The sequence below is a fragment of the Lampetra fluviatilis genome, chromosome 10, assembly GCF_964198595.1.
Source record: "Lampetra fluviatilis chromosome 10, kcLamFluv1.1, whole genome shotgun sequence".
NCBI lineage: Eukaryota > Metazoa > Chordata > Hyperoartia > Petromyzontiformes > Petromyzontidae > Lampetra > Lampetra fluviatilis.
The window spans coordinates 829,663-855,603 of record NC_136284.1 but is presented as its reverse complement, the minus strand read 5'-3'; the positions used below and the strand labels follow the sequence as shown (position 1 = coordinate 855,603).

The following is a 25,941-nucleotide window of genomic DNA, read 5'->3' as shown; positions in this document are numbered from 1 at the left end:
CTCGTGCCATGCCGGCTTTCATAGGCTGCTCGCTGACCCAACAAGTTCTTAAGGCTATGCGGGGTGGGGGGGTGGGCTCTTTGTCTATGCAGTGGGCTGCGTACGTGCGCGCCGCCGTGCGCAAGGAGAAGGGGCTGCCCATCCTGGTGGAGCTGCTGCGCGTGCAGAGCGAGCGCGTCGTCTGCGCCGTGGCCACCGCCCTGCGCAACATGGCCCTGGACGCGCGCAACAAGGAGCTCATCGGTGCGCATGGCCTCCACACAAACTCTCGGGAGTTTAATCAAACCAGAAAACATTTCACACAGGTGACCCCTCGTGGTGCCACCGTGCCCCCCCTGCTCCACGGATCCACCACGACATTGTTCCATCCACCATGAATCTTTGGTGCGGACCGCCCGAAATACGCTGCCACTGAGTGGGTGCGTGCGTGTGCGTGCGTGCGTGCGTGTGTGGGTCTTCCTGTGCAGGTAAGTACGCCCTGCGGGACCTGGTGCAGCGTCTGCCGAACGCCCCGGGCCCTGTGCCGGCGGGAGAGGGAGTCGGGGCCCCCATCGCGTCGGACCCGAGTGTGGCGGCCGTGTGCTGCGCACTGCACGAGGTGATCAGCAAGAATTTGGAGAACGCCAAGGCACTGTGCGACGCGGGCGGCATCGGTCGACTGGTGGGCATCACGCGTGGCAAGGCTGGCAGGTGCGAGCCGCGTGCCCGTGTCCCCACCGTCTGTATCCCCAGGTCCCCGTGCCCTCAAGCCATTACGTAGATCTCAATCCCCGAAGCTCGAGGCTGAGGTTTCAAGTTGAATGTCAGACGTTTTGTGCCATAAGACCTCCTCGTGCAGGCCGTTCGAGAACAAAGGCCTCGATGAGCTCGCTATGTGAGCCGCGGCGGTGCATGGCTGCTGTGCAGCGTGTGTGTGCGTGGTTGTGCGGGGAACAGGCACTCCCCGAAGGTGGTGCGTGCGGCAGCCCAGGTGCTCAACACGCTGTGGCAGTACCGTGAGCTCCGGGGCCTCTACAAGAAGGTGAGTGTCCTGCTTGTGCCCGCCGGACGCTTTGTTCCAAACGCAGGCGGCAGCGGTCCTATTAGCGCTGCCATGCAGAGGGTTCGCGGTGTTTGCGGCCGCTCGTAATTGCGAGTATAGTTTTTTGAGTTGGGCTGTGGGAATTACTCAATACGGTCCAACCTGGAAACTCGCATGTGGACATGGAGGTTGTTGTAAAGGCTTCTGTGTTCCCCAGGAACGGGACTCGTGGCTCAAGGCAGTCCCAGCGGCAAACGGCTCATGCTCAGTATTAATGGTGATCCTTGAGAGCAAGAAGCGTGTGTATAAGCGGATGACTTTGCTCTGTGTGGTGCCATCAGCATTATCCTGTGAGATGATGTCCACTATGACGATGCTGTAGGCAGTTGTGGAGCTTTCCCTCGTCTGTTTGACTTATAACAACGCACTGATTATTTACCCAGTGTGAACACATGGAATAATGAATCTATGTATGTTATTTCGCAACCGTACGTAGCCAACCGTGCTAATTGAAGGTGATGTTGGTTACCATGTGACAACCAATACCGCCTAAGACAAACTCCAATGCAGACAAAACTAAAGAATAGAAGGGGAATGCCATCGGATATCAAAGTTACATTGAAGCAAAACAAACCTACTAGGATTTGAAAGAGATCAGAAAATACTTTAACATTGGTAACAAAAATACATACAGCAAAATGCAATACACTGACACGAATAGGCAGAAATAAACAGTAAAGAAGTCTGTTTTTCATTTGGGGAAAAAAGTAACATTGATGTCCATCAGTCTGTGGGTATTCTTGACCAAGTCCAGGCCTGGCTTCAACTCCTCAGCAGGTCGTTTTTTTTATACATTCTGCTGGGTTGCCTGGTGTGATAGTAACGTCCTTCTTGAACACTATGAGACCATTCAGTGCAGTGCAAAATAACTAGCCAAGGTTGCCGATGCACTTACACCGTGTGCCATCATGTGCTTTGTCTTCTTTGCTTGCTTCGTGAGTAATTGTGCTCGGCCTGAACCGTTCTCACGTACAACGCATGCCCAAGCTCAGACAAGTGTGGAGGCCTGGTCGCTGCACTCTATGGCTCAGGCTGTGCACCACCCACACACATTCCCCCTGGCCTGTGCCGTCAGGACGGCTGGGTACAGGGCGACTTCACTCCTCCGACATCCACCTCGGACTGGGAAAAGCACAAGTCGTCCTGCGAGACCCTCTCCTCGTCCCCGGCCAACCGTCGGCACTCCCCTCTCAGCCAATCAGGTACCACCGTCATGTCTCACGCTAAGCTGCCCAAGCAGCAGTGGCCCGGTGCAACGGAGCCGTGACGCTGGGGCAGCGAGGGAACCCAGGATCAAGCGCCTGAGCTGCGTTTCGCTGTCCGTGTACCCAGTGGGCAGCGTGGGGTCTCCGCGAGAGGTGTTCCGAGCCACGGATGAGCGCAGGCCGCAAGCCGAGGGCGAGAAGCGGCGCAGCGTCTCCACGTCGCGCTGCCCACCCCCGGGCCGCCCCGAGCAGCCGGCCCCGCAGGAGGAGCCACGCGGAGGTACGCGGCACCACCGCCTCGCACGTCGCGCCCGACCCAGCCGTACCCCACCACGTCCGATGAAACGCGCGTCCCGTCTGTGCGCGTGTGTCGCCTTCAGGGCGCAGCCAGTCGGCGTCCCGCATTCAGACCGTGGGCCCCTACCGCGCGTACTCCATCCCCGCGCCCGAGGAGGCTCCCCGGCACACGCAGGCGAGTGCGGCGTCGCGCGGCACCGCGCGGCCAATCGTCCCCGATGGCGGAGTCCCTCTCGGGATATTCTGAGTGGGAGCGTGATTGCTTTTTTGCCACCGTTTGGGTAATTTTCTCTCTGCGCCGTCGTCCTAGTCTCTCACGAAGCACGTCTGTGGTGTTTGCCCGGCCCAGTCGGCACCGGGAGAGCCGGCGGACCGAGATCGCACGACCCCGCGCGGCCCCGGAGGCTCCCCGCAGCGCTACCACGTGACCCTGGGCGCCGCCACCGCGGCCCCCAACCCGGGCGCGAGCAGGGTGCCGCGACCCGCTACCGCCCCCGATCACGCCGCCCGGCGCGACCTCAAGGCCAACGACAATTACGTAGACTTCTACTCGGCGGCGCGGCCGCCCTACAGCGTCTCCTCGTACGAGACGAGCCAGCTGCACAACTCGCCCGACTCGTGGGTGTGAGCGAGGAGGCCGCCGCGCCGCCACGAGCGCCACACCGCCGCCACCCGCCACGCAGATCCCTGGCCGAGTGGGCCATCCTGCCCTACCTCGACCCCTCCTCCCGGCGACTCTGGTGAGCGCAAACTCTCCTTCCGGAGGCCGGAGCTATATTTTGACGACGGCGACGACCACGAAAGGGGTGGCCCACGCCCGCAGCGTGGCCCCGTCGATGGCGCCACCCACGCTCTTCGGCCGCCGTGCCCTGCCACGGGCGAAATCGTGGCCGCCGGTCTCATCGTTGTCCAAGACACGGCCCAAGTTGTTGTGCACATTTATTTTCCATGCCGTGTTTATGCAAATCACGCGCTCCCCCGCATGCCCCCCACGAGTTCACACGCGCCGCCGTCTGCATGTGCACTTTGTCAACACGGACCGCCACCGCCGCTGCTGTTTTCGCGTTACTTGAACTGCTGAAGCCAAACACGCGCCTGTAGCCGCCACGTGGCTCCCCCATCTCTCGCCACGACGCGCCAAAGCCGCTCGCCTCATCTGCATCATGAATGGACGCACGTCGGTTCATCTGAGTCTGGAAGGGAAAGGCAGAAGCCAATGTCCATCGACCCTCCGTCACTCAAGCTGGTGCCCCCGTGTATCCGTCATAAAGGGCAGGTCTGTCGGGAGTTTAATCCGTCAGATGTTCAATTGACACGGAGCTAGAAGGTGACAATGCCGACACACGTGTGGCGCACTGTTTCAACTCGAGTTTCGCTCAATACTGGCATTCGATACAGGTGGTGATGTCACATCGATAAACACGGGCACTAGCTATGATCTTTCTACCGACACTGCACCACCCTCTCACTCTCCTCGCATCCCTCACCCCTCTCCCCCTGAACTTCCCTCCACCCTCCCACTCTCTCTCTCTCTCCCTGCTTCTATCTCCCCTCACCTCTCTCTCGCCTGCTGTCTTGCCTCTCTGCATCCTCGCTCTTTCCCCCTGCTTATATCTTCTCTCGCACCTCTCTCCATGCCTGCATCTGCTCAATTCCTGCATCTCTCTCCCTCTATCTTCGCCTAACTCTCCCCCACCTCTATCCCTCCCTGCATCTCTACCCCTGCCTTTCTTCACGCATCTCTCCCCTCGTCTCTCTCCCTATGCCTCTCTGCCCCCTCCCTCAGCCTGCATCTCTATACTTGCCTCTCTCTCTCCCCCCCTACCTCTGTCGCTCCATCACCCATTCTTCCTCCCGCTGTGCACCACCCTGCCCCAATCTCCCCGCTGCTCCGCTCCCCACCGCACTCAAGAGCTGCCGCCTCCGCCGGCTTCTGGAGCTGCTGGTCGCGGCGGCCTCCTCCGCCTCCTCCTCCTCGCCGCCCGCCCTCGCACGGGTAGCCCTGAAGGGTTTGGTGCAGAACGCCGAGCGGGGTTTTTACACAAAGCAACTGGTTACCGTCACCACACGGGGCCGCTTCGGTGGGGAGGGACCCGGCAGACTCTGCCGCGATGCCGTGGCGTGCCGCCCCTCCCCCTCCGCCAGCCGTGGTCCTGCGCTGTCGTCTTGGTGGTTTTTGTATTCGCTTCCTCGGTGCGAGGTGTCGGGTTTGCAGGGTCCCCGCGGTTCACTCGCCCACAGCGGGTATCCGTCTCCCCCCCCCTCTCAGCCCCCCCCCCCCCCACTAGGGGGGTCATGCCCCGACGTGACCCCGCGTGTGGTGCCGTCGTGCGGTTTTACGTGGAGTGAGTGTTGCCGAGATGAGCTCTTGTCTGCCCATCGTCATTTTAAATAAACACTACCGTGCCGTGCCGCCCCGCGCCGAGCTCGCGATCCGAGTCGAATGGAAGGGGAGCAGCGACCAGGGGGGGGCCGGGGGGCAGCGAGGGTCAAGGGGAAGGCGGAGGAACGAGGGTCAAGGGCAAAGCGGGGAGCAGAGTGAAGCATGGGGGAGGGTAGAGGGTCCAGCGAGAGCTTGAAAAACTGGGGGGGGGGGGTGGGGTTCTGGGATCCGGGGACATAAGGTGTGGGGGAGCAAAGGGAAGAGGGGGGCAGAAGGCAGCGTGCCCGCCACCCGTCCAGCTGCTCCCCCCGACACAAGCGGAGACTCGAATGCGGCGGTGCGCTCAGGGGCCGGGGACGCACAGGAGTTGCGCGCTCTGGAGGCCGCGGGGACTCTGGGCGCCTTCCTCGGGCGCAGGCGTCACCCTCCCGACCTTGCTGAGCCGGATGCTCGGCAGCGGTGACTCGGGGCGGACTCCAACTCGGAGCCGCCAGGGCCGAGTGAGCATCCACCAGCCCGTGGCCCGCGCGACACGCCCACGGCCACGCGAGGCACCCCGCAAGTATGGCGGCGCGCCGGCCCGTAGCCCCGTGACTTTGGGGTCGCCGCCGCGCATCGTCGCGGCGCTTGGAGGCGCCTCGACGGTGGCCCCTGAGTCACGGGTGGTCTCGCCAAAACAAGGCTTGCACGCCGTGCCGACGAAGGGGCCGGACACGGCCGTGGTTGCGCGGACCATGTGGTCGAGCGCGCCGTTGTCTTGGGGCCCCCCCGGGAAGCACGCGTCCGTCAGAGCTCGCAGGGCCCTCAGGAAGCGACCGGCGGCCCCCTGGCCGGCGGAGGAGGCGTGGTCGTCGTCGCCGAGGCACGGGGACCCGAGGCGGTACCCATCGCGCTGGAGCCACTCGGGCCGGCGCCTCTTCGCCAGACGCTCCAGCAGGGCCGCCGTGTCCGCGCGTCCACCCAGTAGAGCCCACTCCTGGGCCCGCAGCCCGCGGCCGCTGTCCCGCACCTCCATGTCCGCGCCTGCGATTGCGCGCAAACGTCCCCTTGACGTGAGCCGTGCAACCGGGGCCCCTCGGAGTGTGGCCTCCTCCACCTCGTGCCCGGTCGCCTCCCCACATACGACAAAGCCACCGTGCGACGCGAAACACTTTTCACTTAATTGGGTACAAGGTGATTGGCAGTACAACAAGTGTGTGGAATGCATCTGTGCAGTTCCTTGAGCGTTGTATGCGCGGTGGGGTTTCAACAGGGCCTCCGCTTAACTCCCATGAGTCAAACACACAATCGTGGCAGGGCCAACCATCCCGATGCAGCACCCTCCTGAAGGAGAGTCCTGAGACTCGTTGAGGCTTCCCTGGATCGTTCTTGTTATTGTTGACTCTTGAAACGGTGGCTGTCACCCACGGGTGTTCACACTCAACTCCTCACACCAAGCTGCCGTGGTGTGAGGAGGTGTGACTGGGAGCCTTGGGCATCTTCACTGAACCACAATAATCCATCCCACAAGTGTCGAAAGAATGCATTTTCAGAGTCAATTCTAGACCCGGTGAGTGGTGAGGAGTGAGAATGTACGAATGGTGAGGTTGCGAATGAGGGGTGAGTGATGAGGAACGACATTTAAGGTGTGAGGTGTTAACGAGTGAGGCTCGAGTGGTGAATAGGGGAGCCGCGAGGGGTGAGGTGGAAGCCGTCAGTAGTCATGAGGAGCTATGGGTGAAGGTTGCGGAATGAATTGAGGTGTGAGGAGGGGGTGAGGAGCGACGAGGAGTGACGGCGTGAGGAGCGGCGAGGCGGTGGCCGCACCTGCGAGCACGAGTTGGCGGGCGCACTGCAGGCGGCCCTGCACCGCGGCCTGCATGAGCGCGCTGAGGCCCAGCGCGTTGGGCACCTCCAGCGCGCCCCGCGCCACCACCTCCTCCACACAGAGCAGCTGGCGCGTGATGCCCACATCGCCTGGTGAGGGTGGGGGGTGAGACCTGGTGAGTGTTGAGTGCTGGTGAGTGCGGTGTGAGACCTGGTGAGTGTGATATTTGTCTTACTGGGGGGTATCTGAGTCTTGGTGAGTGTTGAGTGCTGGTGAGTGTGGATGAGACCTGGTGAGTGTAGTTGAGACTTGGTGAGTGTGGATGAGACCTGGTGAGTGTGGGGGTGAGCGTGGCGTGCCGCGAGTGTTTTGATATTGGAGCAGTGAGCGGCTGTGGTGCTGTGGATGAGGTTTGTGGTGGCATGAGGGTTAGCATGAGCAATGTTGGTGGCTTGTGCTGTGGCGGTGAGACGGGTTTCGAGGTATAATGCGGTGACGTTTGGTTACAGATCACTCTGTTTAACCAACATCAACATGCGTTTCGCTGACTTGTTTCTGCTCTGGCTACGCGAGAGAGAGCGAGCGAGCATCACTCGCGTGTTTGTTTAATGTAAATCCTGGGGAGCGGAGAAGCCTTCAGCGATGAGAGACCGCGACATTGTCAATTATCACCGCTCATCTTTCAATTCACCGTGAACCCCTTACCAATGCAACCGTAACCCACTTAACCCGAGCCACACGCCGTAGCCTCAGCCCATTTGGCACCGGCGCCCGAACGAGACCGAGGCAGATTCACGGCCACGCGTCGTTCCTAGCTCACAGCGCCGCCTGGCGGACAAGCCGGGGACATTCCATAGACGATGATGACCATTCACTTCCAATGTGGGTGCTCCTGGTCAACATCATGATCCATATTCGTTTTTATTGGTCTCAGCCGCGTGGTCGTTTTAATTCAAAAACGATTGCCTTTAACCCTCCACCACCCGTAAATATTGTCACGTTTACAGATGTTATTTATACGTGCCACGATGCATTTATCAAATTCTGACCGATAAATCTCCCGCTCACCGGTGTCTCAAGGCCTTTCATGACTGATGATTCCTAAAAACTATGAAACCGGAATACAACGTTTTGGTAAAAACTGTGTACACCTATCCCGTTGCCATCTCGATCCTCGTCGGTGAACCGCCGGCTCAAGTGAAGTCACTAAATTATCTTTGCGTTCGTTCAGACTCGTTGCTTTCATCTCGTCATAGTCGGTCGCGCCGTGGGCTCAGGTCGGCAGTGTCGAGCGGTGGTTATCACCCTGGGGGACGCTGACTCCTGGTGGTACGTGGAAATGTCCCAGGGGGTACGTGAGATGATTTATAAATGTGTTAAATGACATCATACATGAGAGTCATTGGTGAATAATCCCGTATGAATCTGCCAATATAAAATAACTACGATAAAATGTCCATCCATACGGTAACCTATAACGATATAAAATACCTTTATAAACTCACTGATCATAAACAATACGGTTTCCAAGACTAACCAGCGAGCACGAACAAATTATGTCACGCATGCAGAGCGTCCGTTGATTTTTTTTAAATATTCTCTCACAGTTACTCGCTGGTTAAGATATCTCACAAATTGGACAAGTGGTTAAAATATTGATGTTCATTGTTCATACATTTATATGTCAGAACCATGTTGGGTCAGACGAGCGAGTACTCGGTTGAAACGTAATTCAACAAGGGGGACAGTAGCTGAAAAAGGTTGGTGTAGAGTATTTGGCTTCTGTAAATTTCCACGTGATAAGCCACTTCGTTGAGCTATAATTGGTGATCAGGTCGCTTCTGATAAAGAGCTATAAAGTTCAGTGGACCTTATCTGGTAAAATAAAAAGTGTAATAGTGCTAGTTGCCATCACGCTTGATGATTGTCGTCCACTCAGAGTCATCGCCAACTCAAACAAAACAAACTCTGTTGACGGATACTCACTCAACTCACGTTGATAATAAGGTCAAATGCTGCATGCAAGGCCCGATCTGGTGCTCCCAATCGCGCCTTCTGCTGTCCAGAAATCACATTTCCGTGAATTGTTGTTCTTACGTTACCTGCCTCTCTGGCCCTCTTGGGAGGTGGAGTGGGGGGGGGGGTCTCGCAGGGAAGTCTAACTAATTCTCATGCTGCTTTTTCATGAGGGTCCTGCCAAGATTCCACAGGAGGGAAAGCAGGGCGGGAGGGGGTGGGTGCCGACGGTTGCAATGTTTCTCCATAATAGAGGTTTTTGGTTAAATCGCATGAATATAAATGTGTTGTTAAACCTGCCACCACCGACACCGCCAATTAGTAAGGTTTGTAAATGCTGTCGGTTCACTCTCCAACACCCTGTTGTGCTGAACTAGTCACTAATTGGCATGTTTTGTTTACGTGACAAACCTTACTTCACACGATGTAACCCAAAAAACCTCTATGGACATTGGTCGCAAAAGCCTACGTGTTATGTTTCTTCAAACTAAGTAATGCATTTGCAAGGTTTAAAATGTTAACCTTGACACCAGCACACAATGGCCTATACCTCTTCGACTTACGTCACGGGATCTTTGACGTCCACTGTGAAGCATATGCCAAGTAATTAAACAGCGAACGCTCTACCACTGGGCTATGTTACCACTCCAAGATGTCATCTGCCCGTCCGCTCCCCTTGGAGGGTCTTGCACACGTGGTGGGACGTTACCTGCCTGCACCGCCAGCATGAGCGCAGTGTTGCCCTCGTTGTCAGGAACTTGCACGTCAACCAGGGGACACTGCAGAAGCACAGACACGACTCCCGCGAAGCCGCAACAGCTCGCCACGGCCAGACCCGTCTGTGTGGACCGCGGGCACACGAGCACAAAGAAAACGATGCCACCTGTATTGTGGCGTAGCTATCTTCGAGTGCACAGGCAGTGCAACTTCACCGGGGCCATTTGGGAACCACTGCACTAGCCTTTGACTCCAGAGTGCTGGATCACAGGCACGGCGCTAAGCTGTGTGATTGTAGTGGCAGTGGTAGTGATGCTCACTGCTGCTCACCCTGCCGTTGGCATCTGTCGCGTTCACGTCACCCCACGTGGCACCCTGCCCCAGCAGCCAGCGCAGCGCCACGCAGTTGTTGCTCTCGCACGCGTTCAGGATGGCCGTCCTGCAGTCCCTGCCGCGCCATAGCGCACCTGAAGGGCTTCGTCTCACTCCCCTCCTCATCCGACGATGACGAATCTGATGATTGTAATGATGATTGTTCTGATGATGATGATGATGAGAGATTCGTGTGTCCGTCTGCCTGACTGTGTGAGGAGCAGTTGTCTGAATCTGGTCCTGTGCCAGGCTCCTTTCCATGATTTATCTCGATATTTGAGTTATGGCCACAGGGCTTCCCTCGCCCTGTTCTGACCTGAAAAGGCGCTCTCTGTGATGACATGGTGAAGACCCCAGATTGAGCCCAGGCATCTCAGTACATACCTCCAGTCAGATGCCCCGCGATTTCTTATCACATTCATCCGAGGGGAAACCTCTTCTCCCTGCCTGGGGAGTGGGGAAACACTGGATGCTGTCAGGGAGGCTAGTGCAACTCGTAAGCAGATTTGTCCCCCGTTAATCTCTAGATAATGCGAGCTCAGCAGATCCTGACTTTATTGTCCCGCATTAGCAAGACCCGGCCCCTCACACTGAGCCGCGGCCACCCTTGGCACGGGTGCAACACTTTCCACGTGTGACGCACGTGGCCATTGGGAGGTCACGTTTATGATTCTGGCGTGGAGTAAGCACAGCGGCCGGGATATATGTGCACACATGGGTGGTCCACACAGATTACTGCCCCCTCCCTCCATCCATCCCATTCCATCACAATTTTCGTCATTCCATTCCTTCTCTCTCTCTTTACATTCCTCCCTACATCATCCCAAACTTCCATACTTCCATGCCTTACTTCTGCTGTCTTCATGGGAGAAGTTTGGGGGAGGCACTGGGGGGCAGCGCCCTCCCCAAACTGGACACCTTCATGAATGTATTTTGAGTAGTTTACAATTAAGATTAAAAATAAATTATATGCACCCGTGATTCCTAATGTGAGAGACAAAGCGAACCCCTGCGCCTTCCAAACTTCGCCTATGACTGTCTTCCATCCATCTCGCCTCACATCCCTTATTCCCTCTTTTATTCCTCCTGCTTCCATCCATAATTCTTCTTTCACTCTCCTTCCATTCCTCTCATCCATCCCTCCACCTCTTCACACTAATCCCAATTAAACAGGACGGGTTTACATAAAATAAGACACTGGGAGAATGAATGAGTATTGACTCAAAAATCACGGTCGGCATTTATTGATGAAAAATAGCAAAACACTGATGATAAAGATTATATCACTTCTTGACTATCCGAGCAAGGCCGTGTCACCCTAACCTGCCGCTCGAGCCCCGTCCATCACACGAGGTGTTGACAAAGAGAGAGAGAGCTCCTAGCCAGAGCATGGGGACCTGCATGGAGTACCAAGAGCGTCTTGGGTGGACACCTGCCAGTGGCTCTACCGGGGAAACTGAGAGCGGTTCTGGAGGCGGAGGTGGTCCACGGTAGTGAATGGTCTTCGATTGGTCTTTGTGTAGGACGTGAGCACTGGAGTGGCCAGGCAGAAGCCAGGTTTCGGGGGTCAGGCGGGGGTTAGGCCAGGGAAGTCAGCCTGGTTCAGATTCCGCGGCATCACCAGTCCGTCTTGCCTGTCTCTAAACAGACACACAGAAGATACGCAATATTCGTGCAGAAATGCAGCCTTATCTCATCGGTGCACGGTGCGTGCATAATGAGGCGCCACCACCTCACTCGCACATATTTCCTGCAGGGAATGTAAATACGCGGTTCGTCAGTACCTAGTGATGACAACATATTCATAGCCATGTTTTACTGTATGCGGTTGAAACGGATCTCTTGTTTTTTAAAAGTTATTACAAAGAATGCGCCCAGGAGCGGCGACGCAAGTGCACCGATACCATAGGCGAGGCAGAGCCAAGATGACTTTGTGCTCAAGTGAGCATTGAGCTATCGGTCCTCATCTCCTGTTTACAGACTTGCAGTGCCAGTCGTGAACATTCCACTCTGTATATATGTTGAACTTCTTTTGCACCATACATAGCCGACGGTGCTAATCGGAAGTGATATGGTGGGGGGAGAGTCTGTCCGTAGATGAAAGGACTGTCCATGTATTGATCGTAATGCATCAAATAACCAAACGTATTTCATCTAATATTAGCGCATACATTTTTTAAGTAATTCATTTGAAATATTAATAGACTGCATGATTTGTACAAAAATGGTACACACACTTCGGTCCCTATTGAACAATGTCGTGTATTACACACATTCCTTGTAGGAATGTCCCATATGTTCAAGCCTGAAGTCTGAATGCATTCACTAGAAGGTCCTGATTAATCAATGAGAGAGCGGGGCTCAGAGCATCAGTCACAAGCCTGTGGCCGGCAGAACCACCGGCACTGTGCAAGGTCGTGGGAAACGGTCCGCGGAACTGTTGCAGATGCTACGATTTAGAGTTTTCATTTATTAAATTATGCTATCGGTGCACTGTGGTTGCCAGACATTTCTTGAGAGTTTACAGTGGTGCACGGATACAGAGAGGTTGGGAAACACAGGTTTAGAGCATTCATGTGACTTCACCATTGAATCACATGTATTCACGCTCACTCATGCCCCCTCCTCACTACTGGCCACAGTCCACTGTGTTTATAACCAGCTGCCTTGCCATAAAGGTATTCTGCTACTCGTGTATATTAACCAGCCTTTTCCCCACTACTATGCTATAGTCTCGACAATTGTTTATGTGCATGTCATGTATTCCTTAGGTGGAGTACTGTAGATTATATACACGGTGCTGTGTCGTGGTGGAAGGTCCTGTAGTTAACATAAACGTAATTTCTCTTAAATAACAGTAACAAAAAGGGAATAAATTACAGCCCCATTATCACCTCTGCTGGATGAAGCCCTGGGAGATATTTGACTATAATTGACCACACTGATCGCTGGATTGGCAAAAGGAATGTCCAGGAACGATTCAAGTACCACTTGCCACTGATGGTTACTCGTGGCGGGGAAATCAAACTCGGGTTACCGAGTTGATAGCACAGTACTCTAACTGTGAGCCAAAACAGAATGAGGCGACAAGCCGGTGACTGTGAAGTTCCCCTCCTCGAACAGAGGAGCCGTGGTGTTGGCATGAGATGCGGCGGTGCCACACAGCCCGGGTGCACAGGGTACTGACGCCTGAGCCTGCAGGTAGAGCAGCACTGCATCGACGTGCGCACGCGGAATGTCCCCATCCACCTCGGCCAGGTACGAGTAGAGCTGCTCGAAGACTTTCACAGGCACACGCGCCGCTCCGCCCTCTGGGTCCGTGCTTAGCAGCTCGCACGCGTGCTGTAGGGCGCGAGCCAGCGTCTGGTTCATGCGCAAAAACGGTACGTGTCGTGCATTAACAGGAGTATGCGTGGCAGACTGACCAGCCGGCGACCGCGGCGGCCTGCGAGGCGTCTGCTCGGAGGGAACGCCAACGCGACGCTCAACCCCTCGTGTATGCGGCTTGTGCCACCCCGTGGAGAGACTTACGCCTCCAAGAGAGCTGCAGGCCAGGGCGAAAAACTTGATCCATTCCACATTTGGCTCAAACGAGCCGAGGGCCAGCAGGCTGGAGAGCTGCTCGACGGGGAGGCACAGGGCCACCCACCGCTCCTCCAGAACCTCACGGGTCACCCACTCATTGCTGCCCATCTGCAAACGACACCCATCAACTCATAAAAACCTGGGTATGATGAGCCAGCTCTGGTGTGAGTGCACAGCAAGGTGACAGGTCCATGTAATTGAAGGCATGTTTCATTGCGGAATTTAAACTGTGACCATCACTTAATGTGCCACACATGGCTCAGATGATTACTTTGTTTTATGCAGTTTGCTGAGCACAGGCCCAACACGTCAAACAACCAGTCACAAACAGCACCATAGAAGATGTAAAAATATATATTTAACACGCTTCTGGTGTTGAGCAAAGTTATTATGATAATAGCTAGGGGAAAAGACGATGGGAGGGAATTCCAAAGTTGAGCAGTGAGAAGGAAAAAGCACGAAGAGAAGTGTTGTGACCTACAGTTATTTATGGTGACTGAACAGAGTGTGGATGAGACAACACAGTCAGTCTGGTCGACCAAGTCCTTCACATAGGTGAAGGAATCAATTCGCAAAATTCATGGGAAGAGTAATCACAGTACTAGCGATAGAAGCGCGATAAGAGGCAACAGACCGCTGTGTAGAGGCTATGTGGAGCTCTCTGTGAACGTGTCTGTGTTGGGCAATCCACCTGGGTGTGTAGGGTGCGCAGAAGGCCCGGGGTGAGGCCGGTGTCATCTCTCTGCGTAGCCACGGGCATCTCCAGACGCTCCTTCACAGGCAGTGGCTCCCCCCGCACCTTTGCATGGAAGTATCTGCACGGCAACAGGCCAGGTGGCTCTGAGGTAGAGCGAGCGGCTCTTAATCGGAAGGTTCCAGGTTCAATTCCAGATTCGGTGTTAACTTAGCCCATCATTCCTTCAGGGTATAATACAATGCGTTGAAGGGAGGCCAACAGTGGTTATTCCGTGGGTGTCCTCATCCCGTCATAGTAATATGGAATTTCTACCACTTGCTCGGGGCTGTATATAGAGGAGAGATGAGCACCTACTCAATGCTCATTTGAGCAGAAAATCACTGACTCTTGACCTGTGCAGCAGGGCACGCAGTCAACATGAAATTGCGGGTGTCAAAAGTTAAGAGCGCAGGTGCAGTACGTATTCAGAAGAGGTCTGTCGTCAATTATGAAAGGGGCTCGGAAGATACAATTGATTATATTTACAGAATAGGAAAATCCAGATTATATATAAAACAAAAACATGTCATGGCATTCCGTGCTCATTGAGTGATAAGTGTTATGAAGTGGTGTATGCCTAGTGATGCAGTGGTGTGTTCTGCTGTGTACATGGGTGGACAGAAGTAGTCCTTGAATGTGTTTAGTGGGTATGGGGTAAGGTGATGATTATCTTATTGCGATATGGACCCGTTACTCGAGTCGATTTATTGCCATGGCTAACACCAGATGCAAGTGATATATTAACTGGTGTATAGTGTAGTGGGGTGTGCTGTGGTGTTAAGAGAGGGGTGTACTGTATAGTGTGGTAGAGCATAGTGATATGTATACAGTACTATTCTTTGTGGGGAGCTGTAGTGTAGTGGTTAGTGCGCTGCACTACAAACCGGGCTGGCCAAGTTCGATTCCCACTCACGGCCAACACCAATAACAATTATCTAAACCAGTTCTGAGCCTTCCCAAGTTTGACTCGGCCTTAATGATGACTACCTGGTGCGGTGTGTAAGAATCAGCACTGGGGAGACAAACGTGGCTGGGCGTGGTGCTGGCCACCCATCTGCTCGTCTACCCCAACATTCTGTTTAAGGCTATACAGGGGATATTCTGTCTTTGTATAGTGCAGTGGTATATATGTAGATGACGAAGGTGTGTTTTGTGGTATGCAGAGATGACAGCTGCCGTACGCGGAGGCCCAGGTGAGCACGTCTCGTGGCTGCGTGCGGATGGCCGCCTTTGTGAACTGCTTGAGGATGTCAGGTAGCTCCGGGGGCACGTGGATCTGCTGCGCACAGTACATCTCCTCGGGAGGGGGCATGGTGGTCGCGTTCCTTCCTGTCTGCGTGAACACACGGATTATCACATTAATCAAATGTGCCACAGGCTCTGCATTCACTGCATGCACGACTGCAAAGCTGCGCCGCTCATAGGTGTACAGGTTCGCAGCCTAAGGGAAGCAAGCGTGACAAGATCACATCAAGTTATGATGAAAATGTGTCCGATTACGTAGGGGCCCTCCCAACCTCGCTGCTCCAAATAACACTGGATTACTGGGACGATTATCCGTGCGCACAAGATCATCACTGGATGAACACGCAGACACTGTGGAGCCATGACCCTGGCAGTCCAGAGTTCACGACACTCTATCTAGTTAATTGTCGTGTACAACTTATTGTGTACGAGGCCTTTACCTATCTGTGCTGAGTGACTGTGTGTACTGTGTGTGCTGGCTGTGTGTGTACTGTGTGTACTGTGTGTACAGGGTGTGTGTACAGGGTGTGCGTACTGTGTGTGTGTACTGTGGTGTGTGTACTGTGTGTGCTTACTGTGTGTACAGGGTGTGTGTACTGTGTGTGTCTGTACTGTGTGTGCTAGGTGTGTGTACTGTGTGTACTGTGTGTACTGTGTGTGCTGGGTGTGTGTACTGTGTGTACTGTGTGTGCTGGTTGTGTGTACTGTGTGTACTGTGTGTACTGTGTGCTGGGTGTGTGTACTGTGTGTACTGTGTGTACTGTGTGTGCTGGGTGTGTCTGTACTGTGTGCTGGGTGTGTGTACTGTGTGTGCTGGGTATGTGTACTGTGTGTACTGGGTGTGTACTGTGTGTGCTGTGTGTGTGCTGGGTGTATTGTGTGTGCTGGGTGTGTGTACTGTGTGTACTGTGTGTGCTGTGTGTTTTTAGTGTACTGGGTGTGTGTACTGTGTGTGCTGTGTGTGCTGCTGTGTGTACTGTGTGTGCTGAGTGTTTGTACTGTATGTACTGGGTGTTTGTACTGTGTGCTGTGTGTGTGTACTGTGTGTACTGTGTGTGCTGGGTGTGTGTACTGTGTGTACTGTGTGTGCTGGGTGTGTGTACTGTGTGTGCTGGGTGTGTGTACTGTGTGTACTGTGTGTGCTTGGTGTTTTGTGTGTACTGGGTGTGTGTACTGTGTGTGCTGTGTGTGTACTGTGTGTGCTGTGTGTGTGTACCGTGTGCTGGCTGTGTGTGTACTGTGTGTACAGGGTGTTTGTACTGTGTGTGCTGTGTGTGTACTGTGTGTACTGTGTGTGCTGGATGTGTGTACTGTGTGTACTGTGTGTGCTGGGTGTTTTGTGTGTACTGGGTGTGTGTACTGTGTGTGCTGTGTATGTACTGTGTGTACTTACTGTGTGTGCTGAGTGTTTGTACTGTGTGTACTGGGTGTTTGTACTGTGTGTGCTGTGTGTGCTGTGTGTGTGTACTGTGTGTGATGGGTGTGTGTACTGTGTGTACTGTGTGTGCTGGGTGTGTGTACTGTGTGTACTGGGTGTGTACTGTGTGTACTGTGTGTGCTGTGTGTGCTGGGTGTGTGTGCTGGGTGTACTGTGTGTGCTGGGTGTGTGTACTGTGTGTACTGTGTGTGCTGGGTGTTTTGAGTGTACTGGGTGTGTACTGTGTGTGCTGTGTGTGCTGCTGTGTGTGCTGAGTGTTTGTACTGTGTGTACTGGGTGTTTGTACTGTGTGATGGGTGTGTGTACTGTGTGTACTGTGTGTGCTGGGTGTGTGTACTGTGTGTACTGTGTGTGCTGGGTGTGTGTACTGTGTGTACTGTGTGCTGGGTGTGTGTACTGTGTGTACTGTGTGTACTGTGTGTGCTGGGTGTGTGTACTGTGTGTACTGTGTGTGCTTGGTGTTTTGTGTGTACTGGGTGTGTTTACTGTGTGTGCTGTGTGTGTACTGTGTGTACTGTGTGTGCTGTGTGTGCTGGGTGTGTGCTGGGTGTGTGTACTGTGTGTGCTGTGTGTGTACTGTGTGTGCTGTGTGTGTGTGCTGTGTGTGTGTACTGTGTGCTGGCTGTGTGTGTACTGTGTGTACAGGGTGTTTGTACTGTGTGTGCTGTGTGTGTGTACTGTGTGTACTGTGTGTGCTGGGTGTGTGTACTGTGTGTACTGTGTGTGCTGGGTGTGTGTACTGTGTGTACTGTGTGTGCTGGTGTGTGTACTGTGTGTACTGTGTGTGCGGGGTGTGTGTACTGTGTGTGCTGGGTGTTTTGTGTGTACTGGGTGTGTGTGCTGTGTGTACTGGGTGTGTTTTGTGTGTGCTACTCGTGCTGGGTGTCTGTACTGGCTGGTGGATATGCCAAGTGCCTCGTTCACCTGTTAATGACAAGTGGTCGTTTATTTAGTGAGTGTGGATACTTAATGACGGTTAATTAAACCGTTAATGGGTGGTGATACATTGATAGTGGTTAATGAGTGGTAGCTGACAATAATTGGTGGCTCATTAATGAGTACTTAATTCACGACATTGTGAAGGCCACGGGCAGACTCTGCGGACTTTGGCTGTGTTACGCTGGGCCCGCTTTACGAACAGAGGCCAGAGGGCCCATCCACAGCTCCCCACCGACCCGGCGACCTCGATCCCCTTTACCAGGACTAATCTAATGCCCAGGGGGGAGTGGTGGCACAGTAGTTCGTAAACTATTCTGAGAGCCTGGCGACCTGAGTTCGATTCCCAGCCACGGCTAACGTCACTAGCGGCTGATATATTGAACCGGTCCTGGGGTTCCCCTGTACTACCAACCTGCATTCACCAGCGTGGTGAAGTATGGTCAAGTGTGGTAAAACGACCGGCACGTCGTGGGGACGACGCCTTAATCCAACAGTGGATTAAAAAAGGGGCTGTACCTTATATTGCCAATCAAAATAAAATCCTATTGAATGGAACCCCTAAACTAATAGCACCCTAAACGGTGACTCCAAATTAGGATTGCGTGAAGGCCGCGCTCGGTTACAGAGACCCCAGAGTGTGGGACCGGCCTCGATTGCAGAAGACCCCCCCCCCCCCCCCATATATTGAACAACTGTTCAATCACTAGGAGCCTCGTTACCTAAGAGTGACTTCATCACTCTTCGGTAACGGGCCCCCACGACTGGGCCCGCACCCGAGCGGCTTCTACATCCGCGGCGTTTCGTTGTTCCGCATCGCGCGGGGGCCCGAGCGGCGCCTCGGACGAGGGCTTCTTCCTGCTTGCCTGCTGCCTCTCCCCCCCCCCGCCCGTCACCGACCTGTTTATCCGCCTCTTATCCTCCCGCTGTCGTGTCGAGCAAAGCCGACGGCGCCTTCGGTTAAAAGTCGTCGCCGCTTCTCGTTGCTGTGCTGAGCGTCCCCGCGTCTCATAGCAACGGGGCCCCCGCGTATCATAGCAACGCCCCCCCCCCGCGTATCCTAGCAACGCCCCCCCCCCCAGCTCCGGTGGCCACGAGGGGGCGGCCGAGGCCCGCGGTCTCCCTGCCGCCCGCCGGCTCGCGAAGGCCGCCGGCTCGCGAGGCCATCCCCCCCCCCCCCCCCGGAGAGCGGGGGGGATGGCCTCGTCCAGCAGACATCGCGAGCGCAAGGAATTCGGTCATTTGGGCTGTTGGAGGCTGCTGCTGCCACCGCGGGTCTGTGATGAGTCTGTGGTGAGTCTGTGGTGAGTCTGAGTCTGCGGTGAGTCTGCGATGAGTTTGTGAGTCTGTGGTGAGTCTGCGGTGAGTCTGTGGTGAGTCTGAGTCTGTGGTGAGTCTGTGATGAGTCTGAGTCTGCGATGAGTTTGTGAGTCTGTGGTGAGTCTGCGGTGAGTCTGTGGTGAGTCTGAGTCTGTGGTGAGTCTGTGATGAGTCTGAGTCTGTGGTGAGTCTGCGGTGAGTCTGTGGTGAGTCTGTGGTGAGTCTGAGTCTGTGGTGAGTCTGAGTCTGTGGTGAGTCTGTGGTGAGTCTGCGGTGAGTCTGTGGTGAGTCTGAGTCTGCGGTGAGTCTGTGGTGAGTCTGTGGTGAGTCTGAGTCTGCGGTGAGTCTGTGGTGAGTCTGTGGTGAGTCTGTGGTGAGTCTGTGGTGAGTCTGAGTCTGCGGTGAGTCTGTGGTGAGTCTGCGGTGAGTCTGTGGTGAGTCTGAGTCTGCGGTGAGTCTGTGGTGAGTCTGTGGTGAGTCTGCGGTGAGTCTGTGGTGAGTCTGAGTCTGCGGTGAGCCTGTGGTGAGTCTGAGTCTGCGGTGAGTCTGTGGTGAGTCTGAGTCTGTGGTGAGTCTGTGGTGAGTCTGCGGTGAGTCTGTGGTGAGTCTGTGGTGAGTCTGCGGTGAGTCTGTGGTGAGTCTGTGGTGAGTCTGAGTCTGTGGTGAGTCTGTGGTGAGTCTGCGGCGCTCGGGGACGCTGCTGACATGGTCCCTGCCCCACCGAATGTCCAACCGAGTTCACACTCCTTGTGGTGAATCTACTGCCTGAGGAATTGTTTTTCTCGTACATATATGTAATGGTCTTGCACTAGATCTTTGGACAATTCATCTTGTGAGTGTGGCTTAATGTGTGAGGAAAAACCAGAGAACCCAGAGAAAACTCGTACATAACGGGGTAATATATACAAATTCCGCACTCATTAATAAAAAAATCCATTGTCATGCCATCTCCTTATCTTCTCACAGCCACTCAACCCAAGCCGACAACATCCCAAAGCAGTCTTCCAGCCATACAAACCAAGCTCAACATCTGCTTAGCTTGTGAAATGTTTGAGATTGCCTGAATTCAGGGCAACTTGGTCTTGTCTCATCTCACTTGGTTGATCCTGGACACCCCCCTTGCAAACGAGGTGTTCCATTTCAAGGGCTTATGCAGGTGAAACGTCTTGATACAACAATGTGCCTGGTGCTCACACATGCCACACATCACACTCCGGCCCTGGCTGTCGTGGCCGTGCTTAATCGAGCGTGCTCCCCCCGCTTGTTTGTGGAAGGACACTGCCAGTGCGGTCCTGGGTCTCTGCCAGTGTCTCGCGTGCCCAGGGGTCCCCGTCAGTCGCGTGTTTACTGAGGGCTGCTGCCTGGCGGATCGGAATCTTTATGTGACTGGTGCCGAGCTATCTTTAGTGGTGACGGTGTGGCTCATGCCGAGCCGAGCTACTCCACGGATACTGACTGCTCCATGTGAGCGTCTTGGCTGTGGTGAATGTCTCCATTTGCCCCGTGGCCACCGTCCGCGGTGTAAGGTCTGATTCAATACTGACCATTCATGAAGGTGATCTATATGGGCAACTCCAGGACAGTGCAGCTTTCCATAAGGGCTGATTATTTGGTCATTTTGAATGCCCTCAATTAAGCGAACAATTCGTGCCCCTGTGTCGTGAAGGTCGCCATATACACCACGGCCTGCCGACTGATGGCACCTGTGGTGAGGTGAGGGGGCTGTGACGGTGCAGGTGACGGTCGTGGCCACGGAGCTGTGTGTAGAGGTCACGGGGGTGTATGGACGTGGCGACACGATAGGCCTCATAGTCGCAGCTCTACCCTGGCCACATACATCACTGGGTTCGTTTTACCAGCCGTCACAAGCGTTACCAGCGTATCGCAACTTGCAGTATTTTTGTTATTTGAACATGGGAAAGCTGGTAATCGTGTGAAGGTGGACCATGGTGTTTGGGATGTAGACGTGAGTATTATTGAGTGACCCCATCCCGAGGCGAGGACACGTGAGATCATCCCATCAGGAAGGGCCTCCTCTTACACCACCCTTTTCACAGATCAAATCAGGACATACTGACTACTGTATTGCTCAGTCAGCCCAGGTCTACCCAAGCAGTATACTGCGATACATTTCTACGCAATACGGTAAAAAAAATATTAATTACTGCCAATTCTGCCCGGATTAAACCCCGGACAGGTAGCAACTCTAAAGCCCCCCACCCAAACCCCGCTTCAATCCCGCCACCTTTAGCCCAGAGAGGACTCCCCCAGACCCCCTGCCTGCCTCCGTCTCTTCCCAGCGTGCCCAGGTCGCTCTGCGCGCCGCGCCCGCACTCGTGTAACTACGGCGCAGGCGGTGGGGGGGAGGGGAGGGGGGGAGCATGGCGCCCCGCCCGCCCGCACGCCGCCTCCTCCTCCTCGCCTCCCGTTCTCGGCCCTGGCGGGATGGTAACGCGAGGAAGAGGAGGATGGTAACGAGAGGAGGAAGAGGAGGAGAATGGTAACGAGAGGATGATGCTAACGAGAGGAGGAGGATGGTAACGCGGGCTCGCTGAGGCTGCGAGAGACGAGATGAGCGCCGCGGATGGAGGCGAGGAGGGAGGAGGCACTGATGCCGACATCGAGGTCTTCTACAGAGCGGGTGGGCGCTGCGCTTAATGGTGTCTTTGTGGCTGTGTGTGTGTGAGATGTTGTCTTTGTGGCTGTGTGTGGTGGTGTCTTTGTGGCTGTGCGTGATGGTGATGCGGCATGCGGCGTGGTGTGTGTGTGTGATACGGGGTGGTGTTGTGTGTGCCGTGTATGTCACGCTTTGTGTCGGTGCCGTGTGTGGTTGGGTTTGTGTATGTGTGGTTGGGTGTGTGTATGTGTGTGGTGGCGATGTACAGTGTGTGTGATGTTGGGCGTGGTGTGTGTGGTGTTGGGTGTGTGGATCAGTGTGGTCTGTGTGATGCCAAGTGTGTGGGCTGTGTTTGTGTGATTGTAAGTGTGTGGGCTGTGTGTATTTTGCTGGGTGTGTGTATGAGTGATGCGAGGCGTGTGGCAGTGTGATTTGCTCGCGCTGTGTGTGTTATGGATGTGTGATGCTGCGTTGTTCTGGCTATGTGCGATATCGTAATCGTGGTGCTGCTGCTGCTGCTGGGTGTTGTATTTGATGCGGGGGGGGGGGGATTGAAGTCATCTCGGGACTGCGGGGCGCTCGGCTCTCATCCGTTGCTGGGATGAATCCCTGCCGCATGGCGGACACACGGGGGGGCCTCTGCTATGCGGTGTATCTCGCGCATTGCCCCTCGGATTCCCCTCTCCGCGGCCGTGATTGATCTGAATCCTCCACGCCCACTCCCCGTTCCCCAGCTCCAACCTCGGTCTCGCTCTCTGGCTGCGACGCTGCCCCTCTGTGCCGAACGTACAGGCGTGGGGATGATGTGCGTTGGTGGTGTTGGGGGGAGATGCTTGGGGTGTCTTGGTTGTGGGTGGAGGATGGAGGTGGTGTGTTGGAACAGATGGGAGCAGAAGAGGTTGTGTTTGTAGGGGCGTGGAGGTGTGTTCATGTTAATTGAAGTAGGGTTGTGTTTGCTAGAGATTGCAGGAGAGGTGTTTTTGTAGGTTTTATAGAAGCTGTGTTGTGTGTTACATTGGAGCAGGCGGAGATGTGTTAGGAGGAGGTCGGATGCACGTGGACTGGAGGCTGTTACTTCCCGCAGTGAGTGGGCTCACGTGCCGAGGGGATGGTCAGGTACACGCCGGTCTCCACCCTCCTGGATACAGACACGGCATGTCACGCCCGAGCCGAGAGCGTGGAGACACAGGGACAAGGCGTGATCCCTGTAGACACGGGGACAAGGCGTGATCCCCGTGGACACGGGGACAAGGCGTGATCCCCGTAGACATTGGGACAAGGCGTGATCCCTGTAGACACGGGGACAAGGCGTGATCCCTGTAGACACGGGGACAAGGCGTGATCCCTGTAGACACGGGGACAAGGCGTGATCCCTGTAGACACGGGGACAAGGCGTGATCCCTGTAGACACAGGGACAAGGCATGATCCCTGTAGACACGGGGACAAGGCGTGATCCCTGTAGACACGGGGACAAGGCGTGATCCCTGTAGACACGGGGACAAGGCGTGATCCCTGTAGGCACGTGGACAAGGCGTGATCCCTGTAGACACGGGGACAAGGCGTGATCCCTGTAGACACGGGGACAAGGCGTGATCCCTGTAGACACAGGGACAAGGCGTGATCCCTGTAGACACAGGGACAAGGCGTGATCCCTGTAGACACGTGGACAAGGCGTGATCCCTGTAGACACGGGGACAAGGCGTGATCCCCGTAGACACGGGGACAAGGCGTGATCCCCGTGGACACGGGGACAAGGCGTGATCCCTGTAGACACGGGGACAAGGCGTGATCCCTGTAGACACGGGGACAAGGCGTGATCCCTGTAGGCACGTGGACAAGGCGTGATCCCTGTAGACACGGGGACAAGGCGTGATCCCTGTAGACACGGGGACAAGGCGTGATCCCTGTAGACACGGGGACAAGGCGTGATCCCTGTAGACACAGGGACAAGGCGTGATCCCTGTAGACACGTGGACAAGGCGTGATCCCTGTAGACACGGGGACAAGGCGTGATCCCCGTAGACACGGGGACAAGGCGTGATCCCCGTGGACACGGGGACAAGGCGTGATCCCTGTAGACACGGGGACAAGGCGTGATCCCTGTGGACACGTGGACAAGGCGTGATCCCTGTGGACACGTGGACAAGGCGTGATCCCTGTGGACACGTGGACAAGGCGTGATCCCTGTGGACACGGGGACAAGGCGCGATCCCCGTAGACACGGGGACAAAGCGTGATCCCTGTAGACACGTGGACAAGGCGTGATCCCTGTGGACATGGGGACAAGGCGTGATCCCCGTAGACATGGTGACAAAGCGTGATCCCTGTAGACACGTGGACAAGGCGTCATCCCTGTGGACACGGGGACAAGGCGTGATCCCCGTGGACACGGGGACAAGGCGTGATCCCCGTAGACACGGGGACAAGGCTTGATCCCTGTAGACACGGGGACAAGGCGTGATCCCTGTAGACACGGGGACAAGGCGTGATCCCTGTAGACACGTGGACAAGGCGTGATCCCTGTGGACACGGGGACAAGGCGTGATCCCCGTAGACACGGGGACAAAGCGTGATCCCTGTAGACACGTGGACAAGGCGTGATCCCCGTGGACACGGGGACAAGGCGTGATCCCCGTAGACACGGGGACAAGGCGTGATCCCCGTAGACACGGGGACAAGGCGTGATCTTTGTAGACACGGGGACAAGGCGTGATCCCCGTGGACACGGGGACAAGGCGTGATCCCCGTAGACACGGGGACAAGGCGTGATCCCCGTAGACACGGGGACAAGGCGTGATCCCTGTGGACACGGGGACAAGGCGTGATCCCTGTGGACACGGGGACAAGGCGTGATCCCTGTAGACATGGGGACAAGGCGTGATCCCTGTAGACACGGGGACAAGGCGTGATCCCTGTAGACACGTGGATAAGGCGTGATCCCTGTAGACACGTGGATAAGGCGTGATCCCTGTGGACACGGGGACAAGGCGTGATCCCTGTAGACACGGGGACAAGGCGTGATCCCTGTAGACACGTGGACAAGGCGTGATCCCTGTAGACACGGGGACAAGGCGTGATCCCTGTAGACACGGGGACAAGGCGTGATCCCTGTAGACACGGGGACAAGGCGTGATCCCTGTAGACACGGGGGCAAGGCGTGATCCCTGTAGACACGGGGACAAGGCGTGATCCCTGTAGACACGGGGACAAGGCGTGATCCCCGTAGACACGTGAGCACGGTGGCCTTGCTGTGGCCCGCATGGGTCACACGGGGCAGGTCCAGGGAGTGGAGCTCGGCGCTGGTCTAAGGCCGGACACGCAGATGTCCCGGATTCCTGCCCCATGGCGTCACCGCAGTTGCAGCCTCTCTCAACGACGGTGCGGGGAGAGTGCACCGTGTATCTGCGTATCCAGAGAGTGAATGCAGGGCGTCTGTAGTGGGGGTCGTATGAAGGGATTGAGGCTGGGTGTGTGCAGGGGGTGCAGGACCCCTGTGGATATGGTCAAGAGCGTGCAGGGAGTGTGGTTCCATGGGTTTGTCCCCTGGAGTATGTGTGCAGGGAGCGAGTGTGTTTCCGCGCAATGGAAATGTGAAATGCATCTCCGCATCAGCTGGGTATGGCCAAGTCACGCGTGCACCACGTGCACCACGTGCACGGGCGATGATGAGCTGCCACTGCACATGCTGCCACGCTCCCCGGCTGACTGGCCGCGTCTCGCGTCCTGCTCCCGTTCAGTCGCTCCGCCTGTCAAATGGCTTCTGCTGCCCATCCTCTTGCTGTCCGTCTTGGCAGCCCTGTTCGTGTGTTTTAATCACAGGCTAGCTGCTGCGCATGACGTATACCACCCTCCTCCCCCAAGCACGCACGGTGCATGTGTATATGCAATGAGGTGTGAAGCGAGACGGATGAGAGGAGGAGAGAGGGGGGGCAACAGAGATTGCAGAGGCTGCCCGGGCAGCATGGTGATGGTGGGACTGCATTTGTCTTGCGGAGAGGAGAGGGAAGCGACCCGCATCCACACACACACTCACCCTCTCTCTGTGCGTCTGTGTCAGCGCTTCAATGGCAAAATCAACACGGGAACAATGGGACTGACAGTCGGCAACCGCGGGGCCACGTACACGGCGGGCGCCGTGGGCAACATCGCCCTGCGTCACAGCCAGGCGGACTGCCGTCTGTTGTT

General features: G+C 55.6%; 3 protein-coding genes across 20 annotated transcripts in view; 2 read left to right on the top strand and 1 right to left on the bottom strand.

The window, feature by feature from the left end:
• The window catches only part of LOC144934391 (uncharacterized), a 135,786-nt gene extending 130,790 nt beyond the window's left edge, over nt 1–4,996 (top strand). For 10 of the 11 annotated variants that reach the window (XM_078860101.1, XM_078860098.1, XM_078860104.1 and 7 more), the window contains 7 exons: nt 93–243; nt 468–690; nt 937–1,021; nt 2,157–2,283; nt 2,414–2,566; nt 2,667–2,758; nt 2,933–4,996. In XM_078860101.1, coding sequence (XP_078716227.1) covers nt 93–243; nt 468–690; nt 937–1,021; nt 2,157–2,283; nt 2,414–2,566; nt 2,667–2,758; nt 2,933–3,211 — 1,110 coding nt within the window. In that variant the 3' untranslated portion in view covers nt 3,212–4,996. The remainder of the gene's footprint in view (nt 1–92; nt 244–467; nt 691–936; nt 1,022–2,156; nt 2,284–2,413; nt 2,567–2,666; nt 2,759–2,932) is intronic. The other variant, XM_078860096.1, reaches the window with a different exon arrangement.
• A 6,092-nt stretch (nt 4,997–11,088) lies between these two features.
• LOC144934285 (ropporin-1-like protein) lies at nt 11,089–18,841 on the bottom strand. Of its 2 annotated transcripts, none has more exons than XM_078859964.1 (6): nt 18,719–18,841; nt 15,381–15,532; nt 14,155–14,278; nt 13,410–13,571; nt 13,066–13,241; nt 11,089–11,518 (listed from the first exon to the last, which is right to left on the bottom strand). In XM_078859964.1, exons 2-6 carry the CDS (start codon nt 15,509–15,511, stop codon nt 11,446–11,448), a joined length of 666 nt encoding a protein of 221 aa, XP_078716090.1. In that variant the 5' UTR covers nt 15,512–15,532; nt 18,719–18,841; the 3' UTR covers nt 11,089–11,445. The 2 variants fall into 2 exon arrangements, with proteins under 2 accessions (XP_078716090.1, XP_078716091.1); XM_078859965.1 differs by having other exon boundaries at nt 15,381–15,528.
• A 2,675-nt stretch (nt 18,842–21,516) lies between these two features.
• The window catches only part of LOC144934390 (triple functional domain protein-like), a 100,185-nt gene continuing 95,760 nt past the window's right edge, over nt 21,517–25,941 (top strand). For all 7 annotated transcript variants that reach the window (XM_078860089.1, XM_078860093.1, XM_078860088.1 and 4 more), the window contains exon 1: nt 21,517–21,779. In XM_078860089.1, coding sequence (XP_078716215.1) covers nt 21,710–21,779 — 70 coding nt within the window. In that variant the 5' untranslated portion in view covers nt 21,517–21,709. The remainder of the gene's footprint in view (nt 21,780–25,941) is intronic.

Coding starts and splice junctions, on each gene's coding strand:
- LOC144934285 (XM_078859964.1), bottom strand. CDS start 15,511: ATGCCCCCTCCCGAGGAGATGTACTGTGCGCAGCAGATCCACGTGCCC. Junction 13,242..13,409: donor CCTGCAGCTCTCTTGGAGGC/GTAAGTCTCTCC, acceptor CGCATGAACCAG/ACGCTGGCTCGCGCCCTACA. Junction 11,519..13,065: donor CTCTACCTGCAGGCTCAGGC/GTCAGTACCCTG, acceptor GTGTCTGTTTAG/AGACAGGCAAGACGGACTGG.